General features: G+C 33.2%; 1 protein-coding gene across 4 annotated transcripts in view; it reads left to right on the top strand.

The window, feature by feature from the left end:
* The window catches only part of LOC143059343 (ubiquitin carboxyl-terminal hydrolase 37-like), a 35,652-nt gene that overhangs the window by 4,194 nt on the left and 10,629 nt on the right, over positions 1-20,829 (top strand). The window contains exons 3-13 of one of the 4 annotated variants that reach the window (XM_076232823.1): positions 2,249-2,417; positions 3,290-3,389; positions 4,333-4,398; positions 5,484-5,615; positions 7,195-7,329; positions 10,525-10,659; positions 11,430-11,556; positions 11,966-12,147; positions 13,087-13,152; positions 13,737-13,868; positions 18,679-18,843. In XM_076232823.1, coding sequence (XP_076088938.1) covers positions 2,249-2,417; positions 3,290-3,389; positions 4,333-4,398; positions 5,484-5,615; positions 7,195-7,329; positions 10,525-10,659; positions 11,430-11,556; positions 11,966-12,147; positions 13,087-13,152; positions 13,737-13,868; positions 18,679-18,843 — 1,409 coding nt within the window. Of the gene's footprint in view, positions 1-2,248; positions 2,418-3,289; positions 3,396-4,332; positions 4,399-5,483; positions 5,616-7,191; positions 7,330-10,524; positions 10,660-11,429; positions 11,557-11,965; positions 12,148-13,086; positions 13,153-13,736; positions 13,869-18,678; positions 18,844-20,829 lie in introns of all 4 variants that reach the window. The other 3 variants (XM_076232822.1, XM_076232821.1, XM_076232820.1) reach the window with 3 other exon arrangements.

Raw genomic sequence — 20,829 nt, 5'->3', positions numbered from 1 at the left:
CAGTGAATAAATATTTAATTTACTAAAAGAGATATAATTGTGCAACAATAAACGGAGACTAACGCTGAATAAATGAGGGCAGTTTAAAGAAAAATTACACGTCTCAAAGTTTTTTATACTACAAGTAAAAAAGAAAATATTATTCACTATCTGTTATGCTAATAATTCTCTATCTGTTATGCTAATAATTCTACGCCATTTCCATTTTAAGATTACAAAATAAAAGTTTTAAAATCCAAAACGTTGTTGTTAATGCTTTCAATTGCATTAAAGTTTTATAAAAAAAATCTATACTTGATTATGACCTCGTTTTTTATTTATCGGCAATTGATATAACTTACGAAAAGAGACATACTTGCGTGAAAATAAACGGAAACTAACGCTGAAGGTATAAAATGTGAGCAGTGAGTTTAAAGAAAATTACGTGTCTTAAAACTTGTATATGCAAGTAAAAAAGAAAATACTATTCACCATTCGTTATGCTTAATAAGTCTACAGCATTTTCTCTTCACGATTAGCATTACTTTAGGATATAATACATTTCGGCTACAACAGGAATACTTCTATAGCTGCATCAACTCGTCGTTGCATAATATTCATTTACGCACAATGAATGTAAACTTTTGTGTTGTATTTAGAACAGTGATCTTTAAATATTTTTAAAACAATTAATTGCCGTGGGAAGACGACACGCATCTCAGTGATCAACAGTGCGTGGTTGAACTTGAACTTGACTTCGCTCACAATATTGAATGCTAAAAATAGTGACATCTATTTTGTCCACGAGATTTTTATTTGGCGGGAAATAGTATCATGTAACAGTAAACTCAGGTGACCTTTCTGGATAACCGTGGGAAAATTCATTGAAGGTTTAAACTTGCTTTGTAATGATTGACATTTGTGTGTGTTAAGATTGAGGCTCTAGAAGGTCCTTTTACAATTGATTAACCGGATTCTAAATTTTATTCCTTTTCTGAATAAACGAACATCAGCCTTTTATTTATACGTTTCTCAGTCAACAGAGGACATAAACCTGGACATTATTTATACTTCCATAGTCAACACTATACATTAATGGTAGATGAAAACAGGATGCATGTCGTTCAGTTCCTGATGGGCGTTGGTAGAGATCCTCTGTGAAAATGTGTCGATCGTAAAAATCCGATCCACATTTTTTTTTACATATTTCTTTCTTGTACGATATAATTTCATTTTAATATTCTATAGTATAAATTGTTGAAATACTTCTTTTTATATTTCGCCGAGGACTTTTAACGAGCAGTAAAATACGGATTGCGCCAATCCAATTTTATTTTAAATAATAAAAGATCAATAACAGATCATAACAGATAAAAAACACATGATTTTATTTCTTCATATAATTAAATATGGTTGTGATTATTGTGTTGTGTCTGGGCGGGGAATTATCTCAGTATTTATGAATATAGGGCTGCCACATTGCATACAAAACTATTTGTCACTTTACAGTTTCTTTTTTTAAATTCAAATATTTCAAGTCGGTAATCTACCGAGGTAGTGAAACATAATATTTTACATTTCAAAATAAATTGAAAGTAACAGAGTTCACTTGTTGGTCCGATAAATTAACTCTAGGGTTTGATTTAGATTGGACAAATTACCGTAAAAACATCATTTTGTGTTAAGCCAGTTGATATTAATTATATAATATTGAACTATTAATGAACCGGATATTGCTCACTGAGTAGGTCATAAAAGGTTCTAATTGTGGTAAAATCATCTTTGTTGAAACTTTGTTGAAAAAACAAAAATTATGACCTGATCGGACTATAATGAAAATACTAAATAAGTGTTTTATTCGTATTTTTATACGTTTTTACGTTTTATTTCATATGACAATGACATGGGCATATACATACAAGAATAATTATCTTATTTTAAATAAAAATGTCACACTTTTATCTGACAATGAATGGACATTTAAATAACGTATTTTAAAGCACACAGGTGCAATCAAGATCAATTAAATGTACAAAGGTAATAAATCTGGCTAATCCGATTATGTTGTCACGCGTCATTAATTTTCAGTTCATCCGATGGGCAATAAACCAATTAACAGCCACGCGGTGTTGGGAGAGAATCTTTGGAGGAAATTGGGAGTAGAATCCGTGATTCGCGGTGTCACACCGCTACACTCGGAAATCGGTGATTAATGTTCGCGATTACAAACTCTCTGGGCGTACTGTATATCATTTCCATTTTTTCTCAGCTTTCTCCTGGTGTCATCAAGAAGTTGATTTGTAAGGCTCAGCTCGTTATTGAGTTACAGACTGGTAGTTCCTCCATGAATTTTCATTTGAAGCCACATACTCCTAAAGATGATCAGGATATGAAAAGAGTTCATGAAAAATTACTTAACATTCAGAAATTAAGGGATGGTTAGTAAATTAAAAGCATTTATTTATTACAGTATTGAATACAAGAATATTTTGATATACACCAATGAAACAGCTACCAAAAAAAAAACACATTATAACCCAAAAAAGACATTGTGATAGACAAGTATTTCAATCTCTGCAATGCTACAATTTCTACAAAGTTTGAATTAACCAAAAAGAGAATACTAAAAGTTTTAAATCAGTGCCAATTTCTATAGTTGTTTTAATTCATGTAATTTCCAATATTTAAATTGTATTTTAAATAAAATGCTGATTAATGGAAAAAAAGACTTCCATTTGATGAAAATCGACATTTGTCCTTCAGTAAAGGTTATTTTCTAACACAAAACATTTTCCCCTCAAACATCAGATTATTGTCCTAGGAAGGTTATCTTAACCTGACTGGAATAATTAAAATGAGAGTATAGATTGTTGGGTACTTGTCATTGAGATCAATAATTAAATGAATTAAAGGAGTTGCTAAGGATCAAGGTCACTGACTGCAACTCAACAACACAAAAAACATATAGATCAATATGACTGCAGCTAAACAGCAGAACACTGGCAACAAAAAGTTCACTATGACAGTCACTCAAAAATACAAAATAACAACAAAAATAAAGATCTAGAGGGCAAAAACAGCAATAAACAGGTATCCTTACAATATTTCAAGCTCTAAATCATATTGATAGTGAAAAAAGTATAAAAAATTTACCAGAAACACTAACAATATACACCTAGAAAAGTCAATGCATGGCTATCATGATTAAAGATGAATATTGTATAAAATTTTACAAGTATTTAAGATTTGTGATTTTAATTTGAAATATTATTTTATATTTATACGACCGCAAAAATTTTTTTTTTTTTAGAACCTGGTATAGTCAAAGCAGAAGTAAAGATGACACCAACCAAACAAGTCATTAGTAATTACCATACAGACCATCACATATCACCGGATACATTCACAAGGTACAGGTAAATTGTTTCCATATTAACTGTTGTACCTTATTACCGGATACATTCACAAGGTACAGGTAAATTGTTTCCATATTAACTTGTACCTTATTACCGGATACATTCACAAGGTACAGGTAAATTGTTTCCATATTAACTGTTGTACCTTATTACCGGATACATTCACAAGGTACAGGTAAATTGTTTCCATAGTAACTGTTGTACCTTATTACCGGATACATTCACAAGGTACAGGTAAATTGTTTCCATAGTAACTGTTGTACCTTATTACCGGATACATTCATAAGGTACAGGTAAATTGTAACCATAGCAATTATATATAACTACATGTTGTACCATGCTGATCAAGGTCTCCTGAATTATTCACAGGGTTCTGAATTTTCTATGAAATAATGGAATATAATTAATGAATTAAAGTTGTAATCTCTTTTTTCAAATCAATACACAGTGTTCTCCCCAGGGCCTTTTAGCATCATGGTAATGTGATGCTATAATCTTAAATGTGATGCTATCTGAAGTGGTTTTCTTATAAATTATGTTATGGATTTGATGCTATAATTTTTAGAAATCAGATGGTAATTCAATTTCTCCTGTTTACCAGGATGCTAAATGAAATATTTGGGGAAAACACTGATACATTGAGAATTATTTCAGATTTTTATGTTTTTATTCTTTAATTATATAACGTCAAAGGTATATTTAAAGTATGTTATAAGTTTTATCTGGAATTAACATTATTTGGCCATCAAAATAGTATGTGTTTTATAAGCATATATAATTAATGTCCTTACATCCGTGGGATGGAAATCAGTCTTAGTGATTCCGCTGTTTTTATTTTTTAACAGCAAACTGTGTAGCCAGCTGCTGGACGGACAGATTAGTTTGAAAAATATAGTTAGGTTGTTCATAATGAAAATGATTTTTTATTTATTTTCAGCGTGAAATCAAAAGACAGAAAAAGATCATTAGAAGATGATTTTGAAGAAGATGGGAAGGAAAATAGGTACAGTAGTCTGCCTCCACACTTTTACATGTATGAAGAGGTTACTCCTCATGTCTGGATGAAGAGATATAAATATTTCATTGTTTTTTGGAAAAATCTTTTTATGAGATACATAAATGTATTAAGTAAGATCCAACTTCATATTGCACATCCATTAAAAAGGGTCCAACCTTATAGGGTGTCTAGAAATTAAACATTATTGTTGAGGGGCCAGCTGAAGTCACCTTCCAGGTGAAGGATTATTCCACACATTCCTCATTTCCATTCTATCATTAGTTCTTTACCAAAAGGTTGTAACTCTGAAAGGAAACATGCAAAAAAAAATTTTACCTGTCAGAGAGTTCATGGCACTTAACAATCATTGTTTATATGATTTATGTACGTAGAGGCCATTAAATTGAGCAAATCTGACTGCATGTACAATTTTGTATTTATTCATTTGGATGCACTAAAAGACTAATTTCACAATCAATTAAAAGGATGTTTTAAATGTGAAATTAATCCGGTTAAAAAAAAGTTGTGTGAAGATACATAGCAAAAGATCTCAGTTCTAAAGTTTTCTGCTTTATTTAGATGAAAAAGTCAATGGAATAAAAGTAAAATTTTAGAATACAGGGTATGTGTCAAAAGAGACACTAACATGACCAAAGAACAGGCCACAGCCCATTGCCACCAAATTGTTTTCAACAAAGCGAGAAAATCCTGCAGTCAGAGGTGGGCTTTAGCTTGCCCCTAATCGAAAATGTTTACTAGTTCAGTAAAAATGGATGTCACACTAGACTCCTAAACCTATACATGAAAATATGCCAATTATTTTAAAAAAATTATGCAAGACAAACAAAGGCCAGCAGGGTCTCCTGACGTAGGATTTTACATGTTTTGTGAGATCTTAACCCTCCCCCTATACCTCTAGGCAATGGAGATTAACCCTTTGGCCGATGAGTCCCGGTTTACCAGCTTTCACCCTTAAGACAGCTATCGGTGAAAGGGTTAAGAAGACTACTTTAGGCATTATTTCATAAATAATTTATGCCGTGAAATGATTGTTAAAACAATTTTCTGCAGTATTTCTTAATTTCTTTCAGAGCAAGAAATAACAGTGAAAAGTTTTTAGAAAGAGCAGCTGAAAAGTCAAAAATGTGGCGGTCATCAGAAACCACTCCAATAAAGTTTTATGGTCACAGTTCAACACAATCAACTTATGGTACACCATTTAGGTATGTATTGGTAAAGCTGGGTAGAAGCAGGAAAACAATACTGTAAATTCAGAATTTTTTTCTGATGTTTTTTTGTCGAGCCTTCGACTTTAGTCGAAAAAGCGAGACTAAGCGATCCTACATTCCGTCGTCGTCGGCAGCGTCCACAAATATTCACTCTGTGGTTAAAGTTTTTGAAATTTTAATAACTTTAATAAACTATACTGAATTTCTACCAAACTTGGACAAAAGCTTGTTTATGATCATAAGAAAGTATCCAGAAGTAAATTTTGTAAAAATAAAATTCCATTTTTTCCGTATTTTACTTATAAATGGACTTAGTTTTTCTGCGAGGAAACATCACATTCACTCTGTGGTTAAAGTTTTTAAAATTTTAATAACTTTCATAAACTATCCTTGATTTGTACCAAACTTGGACAGAAGCTTGTTTATGATCATAAGATAGTATCAAGAAGAAAATTTTGTAAAAATAAATTTCCACTTTTCCGTATTTTACTTATAAATGGACTTAGTTTTTTTGCCAGAAACAAAACATTCACTCTGTGGTTTAAATTTTTAAAATTTTTATAATGTTCTTAAACTATCCTGGATTTCTACCAAACTTAGACAAAAGCTTGTTTCTGATCATAAGATATTATTCAGAAGTAAATTTTGTAAAAAAAAAAATCACTTTTTCCTTATTTTACTTATCATGCTTATAAATGGACTTAGTTTTTCTTCCAGTTAACATTACATACAGTCTACAGTTAAAGTTTATAAAACATTTATTAGATTCATAAACTATCCTGGATTTTTTACCAAACTTGGAAGCTTCTTTCAATCAAAAGACAGTATCGAGAGGGAAATTTTTATTGATGTTTTTCATCATTTTTGTTGAGTCTGCGATTAACAGCAAAAGTAGGCGAGACACTGGGTTCCGTGGAACCCTTACGAATTTTTTATAATTGCAATGCAATATATATATATATATATATATATAGGAATTGCAAAAATTGAAATCTCACAAAAACATTCTTTAAAACATAATTTGCAGTGGCGGATCCAGGGGGAGGATGATCAATGCATTTGAATGGGGACATATAGTTGGAACCCCCCCCCCCCCCCCTTTTTTTAAATGGCTGGATCCACCCCTGATTTGTATGCATCATTTTACTCTGATTGCAATACCTAGCTATATATATATATAGACTTGCTTTTGTTTCAATTGTCCCAACAAAAGCAGTAATGAATGCATGCATTGATTTAAAACATTTACACATGTTACAGTATTAAAATGTATTTACAGTGTATGTTTTATATGGGCTCTCTTCCTATATAATGGTTTACACAGACGTTAACAGAGGTAATAAATATTTCATTGAGTAGAAATTTATACATGTCAATTTTCATCTTCTGTTAAGTTGTTGTCAAACCTGTGTTTTGATCTTTTCCAATCAAATACTTTTTGGTGGTGATTATTTAGGAAAGACAAAAAAATGAAAGACAGATGGAACATAAACAAGTTTTTTGCATGCTGAGATAAAATAAAAATTGCCTTTAAACCCCCAATTTTATTGGTATCCTTTTTTTTCTGCAGTAGTGGTAGAAGACCTGGATTGATGCCAGATCCAACTCCATCAAAGATACCCAGACTCGGTAATGTTAATTACAGCTGGATGAAACCAAAGTTAACAGCGCCATCAGATACCACTCAACAACAACCAAACTTTCATGGGTATATTATTTATAATAATAAACATATATTGCTGAATAAGTCATTAAACTTATCCTCACCACTGTCCAGAATATACACTTTTATCATTTCTATAAATAGATAGGTTGAAAGTTCAATTTGTTAAAGAAGTCTATTTTTTAGTTGTTTTTAATATGAAAAAAAAACTTATCATCAAGAGGTTTCAATCGAATAATAAAGGCTTGCAAATTTTAATGGTAAGAGTTGACAAAGATTGTACATAAAAAAAAATCACAAATTTGAAGCAGCATCGATTTAAATTTAAGGTCTCCACCTCTAACAATATATTCTGATTCATAAATATCAAAATTCTGTTTAAAATGTCATTTCTAGTGTCAAATAATAGCTCATTGTATGCTGATTTTTATTTTGAAAATCATATGGTTTCCATACAATTTTGTTTGAAATAAGGGAGGTAATTTATGACTTCTGGTTAGAAATATTTCTCTTTTGTTCTATAAACTTTTACATGAAATAAGTATAAAATATAGATACTTCCTGTTTAAACATGATCACTTAAGGTTTGCTTTTTATACATATTGGTATCATGTTGTCATTGTCGGCATCGTCAGCGTCGTCGTCGTCCGAAGACGAATGGTTTCCGGATAATAAATTAAGTATAAGTAATAAGAAATATATAAAATTTTAACACAATGTTTGTAACCACAAAAGGAAGGTTAGGATTGATTTTGGGGGCTATGGTCCCAACGGTTTATAAATTAGGGACCAAAAACAAGCATTTATCTAGTTTCAGGACAATAAGTTGTGTATAAGTATTTCAATTGCTCTGATACTGTACCACAATGTTCATATCATAAAGTAGAAGATTGGGATGTATTTAAAGGGTTATGGGGCAAACAGTCTAGGAGTAAGGGGCCAAAAACAAGCATATTTGTAGTTTCGGGACAATAACTTAGTATGGATCTCTCTGACATTGTACCACAAGGTTCCATATAACGAAGGGAAGGCTTCGATTCAGTTTGGGGTTAATATCCCTGCACATTTAGGAATAAGGGGCCAAAAAGAAGCATTTTTCTAGTTTACAGACAATAACTTGGGTTTAAGTGTATGGATCTCTCTGAAATTATACTGAAAGGTTTCTTACTACAAAAGAATGGCTCGAATGGGTTTTGGGGTTCTTGCTTCTAGTGGGGAGGGGGTTTCAATAAGTGAGGGGCCAAAAAAGGGGCCCAAATAAGCATTTTTGTAGTTTTCAGTCAATAACTTGTGTTTAAGGGCATACGATACAGTTACAGGGGAGGTAATGATGTTGCTAACATAAATTTTTATTTTCGCAACATCAAACGGCGACTTATCGGGAAAGATGCAGTTTTCGGCTGATTTTTATGCCCCACTTACGATAGTAGAGGGGCATTATGTTTTCTGGTCTGTGCGTCCGTTCGTTCGTCCGTCTGTGCGTCTGTTCGCTTCAGGTTAAAGTTTTTGATCAAGGTAGTTTTTGATGAAGTTGAAGTCCAATCAACTTCAAACTTAGTACACATGTTCCCCATGATATGATCTTTGTAATTTTAATGCCAAATTATAGTCTTGACCCCAATTTCATGGTCCACTGAACATAGAAAATGATAGTGCGAAATTCAGGTTAAAGTTTTTGGTCAAGGTAGTTTTTGATGAAGTTAAACTTACATCAACTTGAAACTTAGTACACATGTTCCACATGATATGATATTTCTAATTTTTATTCCAAATTAAAGTTTTTACCCAATTTCACGGTCCACTGAACATAGAAAATGATAGTGCGAGTGGGGCATCCGTGTACTATGGACACATTCTTGTTATCATTCAAACTGATTTAACTTGAAAACAAGATCGTGGACCCCTCTTTTTTTAATTGACATTTGGTTTGATTACATAAGAAGATTATGTGTACCAATTTTCATGAAAACGTAAATAGTGCAAATTTTTTAAATTTGATTAATATACAGCAAAAAATGACCTTTTTTTCCCTACATTCATGAACATTTGATAAATTTGAGTTATTTGTAAAAATAAAATGTACAAATTCATGCAATATTTATATAACAAACAAATTACAAAAAATTTATCAAAAAACAGATCGTGTTTATCTTTTAAAACAAAAAAGTTCTGTATTTCTATCGAAAGGAAAAATACATCCACAAATCCGTATTTTGGGGAAATATCTGAAATTTGAACCTCAATTTACTCAAAAAGTAGCACATAAAGGTATATTTTTTATTACATATTTGATTTAATCAGGTAAAAAACAGACATGCAAATTTTCATCAAAATTTAAATATGAGATCAAAACTGTATCATATGCCCGTAAGTGTATAAGTCTCTCTGAAATTATACCGCAAGTTTATATACTACAAAGGGATGGTTATGAGGGGGTTATGGCTCAAATCATTAAGAAATTAGGGGCAAAAAAGGAGGAAAACAAGGGTTTTCTGGTTAAAGGACAATTTAGACAATTTAATAGCAGTGTAAGGGAGGTAATGCAATTAAAATTTAAAGAATACTGTTTAATAGATGTTTGATTACTTGATTACCTCCCTTACACTGCTTGTTTAAAAAGTTTCAAGAAGAAATCTTCAATTGCACAGTATTGTGCAATAGATTTGTTAGAACTTTGACCACATTTATATTGTGACAAAAACCTATATGATCCTATATTATGTCAAAATTTGATCACAGTCCAAATTCAGACAGTATCAAGCTTGAATATTGTGACCAAATTTGCCCCAACTGTTCAGAGTTTGACTACTGCAGTCGTATAAAGCTGCACCCTGCAGAGCACCTGGTTCAAGGTGAAATGGCTTGCAACCTAATGCTTAAAGTCCTATGACTTTATGATGCAAATATATGATTTGAAGGCAAAGGTCAAGATCTAGAACGTCAAATGTACCTATGATCTTTACCTTAATTTCAGGGTCATACAGGAAGTACCTCTAATAAAAATACCCTAGGTCTACTTTATATGGTTAATAATTTTTATCACCATACAGCTAGTTTTAAATATTAGAGAGGAGAAAACTCCCATTTTTTGTCAAAGTACCTGTTCAACCAAAAGTTATGTTGCATCTAACAATTTTTTTTAACTTTTTATGTCAATATCTTAGAAGTCTTCTGAAAATAGGAAATAACAAGCCAAAATCAAAAGATGATGAAATGATATATTGACTTTGTATTTTTCAGATTCTCTAACCTTGGTAATACTTGTTACATGAATGCAATACTCCAATCCCTTGTCAATCTGGATACATTCACCACAGATCTACTGTATGGAAACAAAAGAATTCTTAGGACGTTAGAATCTTCTTCCTTGTATAGGTAAGTCCAAAAATGTTCGGTCTTCAAATGAGATTGAACATATTTTAGCACTTGAAGAATGCTGTCCAAATTAAGAAAAAAAAATAGACAAAAATCTACACAAAGTACTTGCAATATGCTTCAGTGCATGTATGGAAAAGGTTGCAGGTTGCATCAACATGATTAAAAGTGAAAGTCAAGATAAAAGTAAAAAAAATAAAGAAAAGATCAAGGAATCAAGATTCTCACAGAAAGTTTACAAAAAACCTGTTTTTCGTCAAAACTGCATTTACAAGTCTTTGAACACATTTATACTGAGTTCAAAGGTTATGTCCCTCTCCAAAAAATGACCCCACCTTTAAACAAAATTTTTCTGAAATATATTTATGAAGATCATGGATTACATCATTAAACTTTACTCAGTTTTAAGTAAAGTTTTATGAGGTTGAAACACCAAATACTGTAGATTCATTTATTTTCCTGAGTACTAATTTTTTTGTGGATCAAGGAAAACTTACATGTTTAGGGATTTTTGATGGAATCGGCATACAAGGCTTTATAAAATTTGTTAGTGGTTAAATATTTATTTCTGTGATTTACCTGTATCCACAAATAATTAATATCCAACGAATAATAATGAATCCACACTACAGTATTTTGATTGGTTGATGTTTGAGTATGAAAATCATGCTCATTAATTTTATGATGCAAATCCAAATCTTTGTGTACACCAAAATGTTAAAAGGCAGCATGTTTATTTTGTCTTGAAATGATAAATTTGTATTTTACAGGTGTATGGTCCTCGTCTTCAATTCAAGATTGAAAAATGTTACCGATATCAGTAAAAGAGAATATCTGAGAAATTTAAAACAGGCCATTTCATCATCAGCTAAAAGGTTTTCTGGATATCAACAACATGTAAGTTCACCAATAAAAAAGACTAATTGTTTGTTTGTTGGTGAATAATTTTTGGGTAAATTATGGAAGTTAGTTTGTATTGGTGGAGGAAGCTGGAGTTTATTGAGAAATTCAAACCACTAGGGCAGGAAAACTGACAATCTTAGTCTATTAAGATAGAGTCAAAAGTGTGTGCCATGTACTGGGTCTGCAACCTCAATGGTAGTGTAATAAATTTTAGAAAAAAAGTAAATAGTATTAAAGTATAATACATTTACACTATTGAAGCAAATAATAGTTTTTTTACAAATTTTTTGAACAGGTTTAATGTGCTTACCATTTTGAATGATTTACCAGGAACACACATTTTTGAGGTTTTGACACAATATTATTCCTGTATTTTTCATTAACCTTTGATTACATTTTGCAGGATGCTCATGAATTCCTTGGTCAGTTGTTAGACCAGTTAAAAGAGGAAGTGACCAAGATATCCAAATCTACACCAAGTCCACATCGGGATAACGAGGAAACAGATAGGACTCCACATGAATGTGTTAACCCTACTGTACAGAACTTTGAATTTGAAGTACTTCATGGGATCAAATGTGAAAAGTATATATATACATATATTTAGTTTAGAGGGTTTGGATGGGGTACGGTGTACACAGTAAAAAATAATTTGCAAAAAATACTGAATAATGAGCAAAAAAGACGAGTAAATATAACCATGATAACTGGACCAAAAAGAATAAAATTTTAGAAAAATGGGCCTAAATTAGAGAAAATAAAATAAATAAGATAAATGAAGACCGCAATAGTTTATACATGAAAAAAACATAATTTGCTAAAGTTTGGGTTGTTTTGGGCTTTTAGTGATATTTAAGTTATTGCTCTATGTTATAGGTCTTTCTATGAAATGAACAAACAATTCAGTTATTATGTCAATTGTAATTGTGGTGTTAAATGTCATAAAAAATCTCCACTATGGATAGTTTTTCAAGGATAGTGAAAATGAAGAAGAAATTTAAAAATTGCCATGTGTCATTACTACTTTTTTTTTTAAATGTTTTCATGAATGGAACAAACCTATGATAATGAATAAGGCCATAAAAAAGAATAGGTTTGTTTGCCCAAATCCTACCTACCAAGAAAAAAGCTTCCTACTCAAATTCTTTTATTGTCCTGATTTGAAGAAGTTTTTTTTCAATCATAGATAGGCATGAGGACTAATGAACATCCGATATTTCAATTTCTTTAAAAAAAATTTTTTTTTAAAATGCCTACATACCTACCCACTGTCTCAACCTTGGGTAGGGTTTGGGCAAACCAAAATATTTTAAATTTTGGCCTAATTGATATTTTCAGATTTCAGTCTTTTCGAAATACCGATGAATAATGTAGTTTTCATTTTATTCCGGTTACATTTTGTTTATAAAGTATCAAGAATAGCAAATACCTAAAAATAATTACCTGATTTTATATGATGTGGTTTGTTGTAGCCAATATGTAAATGGTTATATAAGTCTTAACCATCATATTTAAACATTTCAGCTGTGGAGAGCAGGTGACCAAAGAAGAACAGTTTAATGATCTATCTGTAGATATGCCTAGAACCCGGTAGGTATTATCAAAAAACAAAAATTCTCTGCACTCTTCATTTCAAAACCTATAACAATATTTATCATTACATTCTAAAGTGTGATGATAATAAATGTTAAATATGAATGAAATATGGTTGGCATAATTTTTACTCAGAAACCATCATATTTGACATGTTTGATGTTTGATATAGGAATAAAGAATAAGAAACTTATCACACACTTTGTAAAGATTTTATTTGAAATTCATGTTCCTCTGTCAATATATTATTTATTTTTGTTGTACTAAGGAAACACATTTGATAGCTATGCATAAGTTTCTGAACAAACATTTATTGCAAAAGCATAAGACCAGGTTTGATAGCCAAAAGTTTAAATGTTTAAAGCATCAACACCAAATGGAACAGCCAAACTATTTAAAGTAACTTAAACTGATGTTGATTTACTTTAGTTCGAGTACAATTCATCATCTATGAACTAAAATTTACAGTAACAATGTATCTTTTAGATCATGGAAATCTAGAAATAAGCAATAGGCTTTTATTAATTTTACATTTCAAATCTTTATTCTTTACAATAACTATTTTGTTTTTTATTTTCCAGAGATTCAACCAATCCTAGATCTTTACAGGATGCCCTAGAATTATCTTTACGGAAAGAAAAAATAGAATATACCTGTGAAAAATGTAACTGCAACAAAGCTGAGGTCTCGCATAAATTTACCAAATTACCAAGGTAAGGGGTTAATATCGCTCAATTCATAAATGAGATAAATTTTTCTCATGGTCAGGGCTGTTTCATAAAACATACACTGAAGCCATGGAAGGCACTTCCAAATCCAAACTATGGGTTGTGTCATCTATGTTTTTATATAGTGGAAATGTAAGTGAAATTTTAATTTGCCTCTATAGGTGTTCAACCCATTTTTAAATTGCATTCTCTGGGTATGTATTTTTTTAATGGAACAGCCCTTATTTGGTCTTTTAGATGGATCATTATATATAGAGGCCAAAAAAGATGTGAAAATATAACCTTAAACTGGTATGACTATCAAATCTTCAAATTTAATTTCAGTGAAAATAGAACAAAACCCATGTTGTATAAGTCAGCTCTAACAGACCCTAATACAATGTAATATAACAAAATAAGAAAAAATTCAGATAAAAATAACAATGACCGGACATATGCTAAAACAATATTAAAGTGAAAGGATAGACAGCAACTAAAGACAATCGTGGTTGTTATTGTGTGTTTATTAAGTCTCCCAAACAAAGTTTGGAGACTTATTGTTTTTGCTCAGTTCTTATTATGTCACCCGATCGACAATGTCGGGTGACATATTGCTATTCCTCTGTTTCTTTTTCAGTATTATTATTTTTCTTCCACCTAATTTTGTCCGACCGCTTTCTCGGAACCAAAGGAACCAATCTAAATGATAGTTCACTATAACAAGGAACCCTGACTTTCGAGTTGCAGTGCAACTTTGGAACAAAAAAATGGCTGCTGTTACCATGGAAACAGCACAATTGTCAAAAAATCCAGTTTTTGGTTTTAATGAATTATTTGGATATGCTTAAACTCAGAATCATTATATTTTGATACAATGTAGGTGCCCACTATATACTGGTTTTGGAGGATTTTTGCAATCATTTGAACTACTATGTTGCCATGGAAACTACACCAAAAATTTCAAAAATGTCAAAATGCTCCAAATTTAACGAAACTTTACAGTAACGATGAGCAACATTGGTAGATGTGGAATTTGGCGTTAGAATTTCAAAAATGTCTGCCGTTACCATGGAAACAATGCAAAACAGGTCAAAATGGTTCAAAAACCTTCAAGTGGCATTTACTTTCTTAAAATGGTAGGTCAAATTGATCGAAACTCTGATGGTATGGTCCCTCCCATGTACCAATGTGGTATATGCCATTAACTTTTGGGAATGGTCTCTTTTGCCATAGGAACAAATCAAAATGTCAAAAATTTCAAAAGTTTCAAAATGCTCCAAAATTGATGAAACTTAATAGGATTGTTGACTGTCAAGTCTGCATGAGACTTTTGAAGTTGGAATTTCAAAAATGGCTACCGTTGCCATGGAAACTGGAAAAATGTCAAATATTTTTGAAATGCTCCAAACTTAATGAAACTTAATATTATTGTAAACTGGCATGTATAGATGAGACTTTTGACTTTGAAAATTTCAAAATGGCTGCCGTTGCCATGGAAACAGCAAAAATGTCATGTTTTTAAAAATGATCGAACGGTACTGAAAATTTACAGAAAAATGTATAGCCATGCAAATATGTGCATTCACTGTTAAAAGTTTTTGAAATGGCTGCCGTTTAGTGGCAATGGGGGGAAGGGTTTCGTTTGTGCATTGGGGTCTATTAAGGGGTATTTTGGGGGGTAGAAAGGAGGAAGGGGTTTACTATAGAACCCTATGGGATTTTATTTTCTAAAATTTTCAAATGAATATAACTTGAAAACTGTAAGTGATAGATACATGCAGACTTCAGAATTGATTATAGGACAACAAAACAAATCACATGAAATATAGGGAGAGTCCCTGGGAGTTCATCCCCACCCCCTTCAATTTGAGAATATGCTTATATTTTGTAAACGGTCCAGATCCCCACCCCGAAACCATATATATTCTTGAATGGGAAGATAAAACAAATCAAATGAAATTAATGGGAGGTCCCAGGGGGTCATCCCCACCCCAGTCAATTTAAGAATGTGCTATTATCTTGTAAACGGTCCAGATCCCCACCCCTAAACTACATATATTCTTGTAGGGGACAATAAAAAAAATGAAATGAAAGTAAAGGGAAGTCCCTAGGGGGTCATCCCCACCCCCTCTTGTTTGAAAACTTGTAAACGTTCAACATCCCCACCCCTTAACCATATATATTCTTGTAGGGGACAATAAAACAAATGAAATAAAATTAAAGGGAAGTTCCTAGGGGGTCACCCCACCCCCTCTTATTTGAAAACTTGTAAACGTTCAACATCCCCACCCCTTAACCATATATATTCTTGTAGGGGACAACAAAACAAATGAAATGAAATAAAAGGGAATTCCGTAGGGGGTCACCCCACCCCTCTTGTTTGAAAACTTGTAAACAGTCAACATCCCCACCCCTAAACCATATATATTCTTGTAGGGGACAATAAAACAAATGAAATGAAATAAGAGCAGTGTTCTCCCCAGGCCGTTTTAGCGTCGCGGTACCGCGACGCTATATGTTTTTACCGTGATGCTATAATAATTACCGCGACTCTATAATTATTTTGAAGATGCTTTTTTACTTGTCCTCAATTTTGAAATTTCATCTATTATCGATTATGATCATAAACATTATATCACCTTTAATTGTAATCCCTTTAAGTCGGACACTACAGGCAATTAAGAGATTAAATAGCTAGGTGTTAATTGCCTTCAGGGTGATAACTGTTTGGATGCGAATATCCCAAGCTGACACTTATGACATGACTAATACCACGGCACGTGTCTGCAATCACCAATTTCGACATGGAAAAATGCAATCACAAAACAATTCGAAATCTACGTTTTGTATTACGAAATTTGCAAAGATTGGAACGATTTTTATTTTTTTAATAAAAGGTCGTTTATTTGTGCAACTCTCCAAAAATTACTTTCTTTCTCTTCCGAGAGCGAGAATTTTGGTTTAGAGCTAAAATAAGTTTAATACTTCTTTCAAAAGTTATCATAATTGGCTTAAGTTTATGTTTAATCTATTTAATGCATTAAAAGCGTCTTATTCATTCAAAATCTCTTGTCAAACAATGTTTATTTTCGGACTCATTTTCGTAAATTTTTCCACGGCCACCATTGCACATTTTGGGGAAAACTACGGATCGGAACCGGACCAGATATGACAAAAATCCGCATTTTCACGATAATGACAACAGATCGAAAAAATATACCAAGAGAAAAAACTATGCATTAACAGACTTAGTATTTGTTAGATAACTTTGTTAAAAATACATATCATTTTGATGTAAAGATAAGAATCAACTGGGACTAATTGATTAATGCTATGAAACAATGAATTTCATAAACAAAACAAAAAAAGTTTTTAAAATTGATTTTTTTTTGCTACTTTTGTTGCTACTTTATCTTTACTTAATATAATATAAATAGTTAATTTTGTGTACTAGATATTTAGTTTTGTATATATACAGCTTGCACTATAATGAACCATTCATTCATTTGACTTATTGTTGGGTAACTGAAACCACATATTTATTTTTATTTGGCACAAGAGGAAAAAAATAATTCTGTAACTATAAATAAATAAAGAAAACATAAACTGAAACAACTGTTTTTGTGGTTATAGTTTAATTGTATTCTCAGTTATGAATATAAAACAATATAAACTAAAACATATAAAGGAAAAAGAGCATCGACGCGACGCGACAAATGACATTAAAAAAAATAGTTATTTTTTTTTTACGCAAAATGTGATGCTATCCAAAATTTCTGGGGAGAACACTGAAGAGGGAAGTCCCTAGGGGGGTCACCCCATCCCCTCTTGTTTGAAAACTTGTAAACGGTCAACATCCCCACCCCTAAACTATATATATTCTTGTATGGGACAATAAAGCTAATCAAATGAAATTAAAGTGAAGTTCCTTGGGGTTGCCCCACCCCGTTCAATTTGAGAATGTGCTATTATCTTGTAAACGGTCCAGATCCCCACCCTTAAACCATATACATTCTTGTAGGGGACATAAAACAAATGAAATGAAATGTAGGTAAATTCCCTTGGGGTCACCACCACCCCCTCCTGTTTGAATACTTGTAAATGGTGGAGATCCCTACTCGTAAGCCATATACATTCTTGTATGGGACAAAAAATCAAATCAAATGAACATGGGACCATATGAATGGCGAGTTATGGGAGCTTTGTTTGGGAGACTTCGTAACAGCATCCTGTTACAATTACTTCTTGTTTATTTTTTAAATGCTCAATTATTTTTGTTTTTCCTGGTTTCATTGCTGTTGATTTAAACAAATGCAAAAAAAAGTTATATTACTTTTACTAAATGATTATTCATGTTATTAAGTCAAACCAAATTTGAACAACAACAAAAAAAGAAATCTATATCTAAAAGTAAAAATCTAAATAAGCAAATATAAAATCTAACCCATTAAAAAAGGGAAATCTAAATGTTTGAAAGAAACTCAATAAACACACTAATAAGTGAGAATTATAAAGAAAAAGAAATCTAAGGCCAAATAAAAATATATGTGTGGTTCCAGTTACTCTACCGTCCCTACTTTTTTGTCTTAAAAATAGCCAACCCTAAAGATTTTATTGTCATTTTTCATCAAGCACTGTTAAAGTCAGAATGTTGTTCCCATAGACTCAATGTAAAAAAAAAAACATAAAATAAAAAAAAAATCCCTACCTACCTACCCTAACTTATTTTCAGATGTAACTAGAACCATACATACTATTTTTTTTTGGCCTAACCAAGGAGAAAATGAGTGACTCATCAATTCATCTTTTTTCTCAGAGTTTTAGTATTACATCTGAAGAGATACAGTTATAATATGAATATGTCTCGCCAAGCCAAAGCAGGTCAGAATATAACCATTCCACGATATCTCACTCTACAATCTCACTGTGAAGAGGAGACACGCCCACCTTACCCAACAATCCCTCCTCCAGAACCTAAAAGGTAAGATCACTGTGAAGAGGAGACACGCCCACCTTATCCAACTATCCCTCCTCCAGAACCTAAAAGGTAAGATCACTCTGAAGAGGAGACATGCCAACCTTACCAAACAATCCCTCCTCCAGAACCTAAAAGGTAAGATCACTGTGAAGAGGAGACACGTCCACCTTATCCAACTATCCCTCCTCCTGAACCTAAAAGGTAAGATCACTGTGAAGAGGAGACACGCCCTCCTTACCCAACCATCCCTCCTCCAGTACCTAAAGGTAAGATCACTGTGAAGAGGAGACATGCCCACCTTATCCAACTATCCCTCCTATAGAACCTAAAAGGTAAGATCACTGTGAAGAGGAGACACGCCCACCTTACCCAACAATCCCTTCTCCAGAACCTAAAAGGTAAGATCACTGTGAAGAGGAGACACGCCCACCTTATCCAACTATCCTCCTCCAGAACCTAAAAGGTAAGATCACTGTGAAGAGGAGACACGCCCACCTTATCCAACTATCCCTCCTCCAGAACCTAAAAGGTAAGATCACTGTGAAGAGGAGACACGCCCACCTTATTCAACTATCTCTCCTCCAGAACCTTAAAGGTAAGATCACTGTGAAGAGGAGACAACACGCCCACCTTATCCAACTATCCCTCCTCCAGAACCTAAAAGGTAAGATCACTGTGAAGAGGAGACACGCCCACCTTATCCAACTATCCCTCCTCCAGAACCTAAAAGGTAAGATCACTGTGAAGAGGAGACACACCCACCTTATCCAACTATCCCTCCTCCTGAACCTAAAAGGTAAGATCACTGTGAAGAGGAGATACTCCCACCTTACCCAACAATCCCTTCTCCAGAACCTTAAAGGTAAGATCACTGTGAAGAGGAGACAACACGCTTACCTTATCCAACTATCCCTCCTCCAGAACCTAAAAGGTAAGATCACTGTGAAGAGGAGACACGCCCACCTTATCCAACTGTCCCTCCTCCAGAACCTTAAAGGTAAGATCACTGTGAAGAGGAGACACGCCCACCTTATCCAACCATCCCTCCTCCAGAACATAAAAGGTAACATCACTGTGAAGAGGAGACACGCCCTCCTTACCCAACCATCCCTCCTCCAGTACCTAAAGGTAAGATCACTGTGAAGAGGAGACACGCCCACCTTACCCAACCATCCCTCCTCCAGAACATAAAAGGTAAGATCACTGTGAAGAGGAGACACGCCCTCCTTACCCAACCATCCCTCCTCCTGAACCTAAAAGGTAAGATGACTGTGAAGAGGAGACACGCCCACCTTACCCAACAATCCCTCCTCCAGAACCTAAAAGGTAAGAGGACTGTGAAGAGGAGACACGCCCACCTTACCCAACAATCCCTCCTCCAGAACCTAAAAGGTAAGATCACTGTGAAGAGGAGACACGCCCACCTTACCCAACAATCCCTCCTCCAGAACCTTAAAGGTAAGATCACTGTGAAGAGGAGACACGCCCACCTTACCCAACTATCCCTCCTCCAGAACCTTAAAGGTAAGATCACTGTGAAGAGGAGACACGCCCACCTTACCCAACTATCCCTCCTCCAGAACCTTAAAGGTAAGATCACTGTGAAGAGGAGACACGCCCACCTTATCCAACTATCCCTCCTCCAGAACCTAAAAGGTAAGATCACTGTGAAGAGGAGACACGCCCACCTTACCCAACCATCCCTCCTCCTGAACCTAAAAGGTAAGATATGTTATAAGTATAAAAAGAATGACACTTTTCACATAACCAATTGCAAACAAGAGAACAGAGTCCGTATTTAACCAATCATCCTCCAGAACTGACAAATACTTCTATGACATTAAAGTAAAACTTTTTAACACTCTTTTCAAAGAGTTATGTTTCAGTTGTTATAAAAAAAGAAGATGTGGTATGATTGCCAATGAGACAACTCTCCACAAGAGACGAAAAGGACGCAGAAAGAAACAACTATAGGTCACTGTACGGCCT

This window comes from Mytilus galloprovincialis, chromosome 14, assembly GCF_965363235.1.
Source record: "Mytilus galloprovincialis chromosome 14, xbMytGall1.hap1.1, whole genome shotgun sequence".
Taxonomy (NCBI): Eukaryota; Metazoa; Mollusca; class Bivalvia; order Mytilida; family Mytilidae; genus Mytilus; species Mytilus galloprovincialis.
The sequence above is the reverse complement of the archived record's forward strand: the minus strand, read 5'-3'. Positions and strand labels throughout refer to the sequence as shown.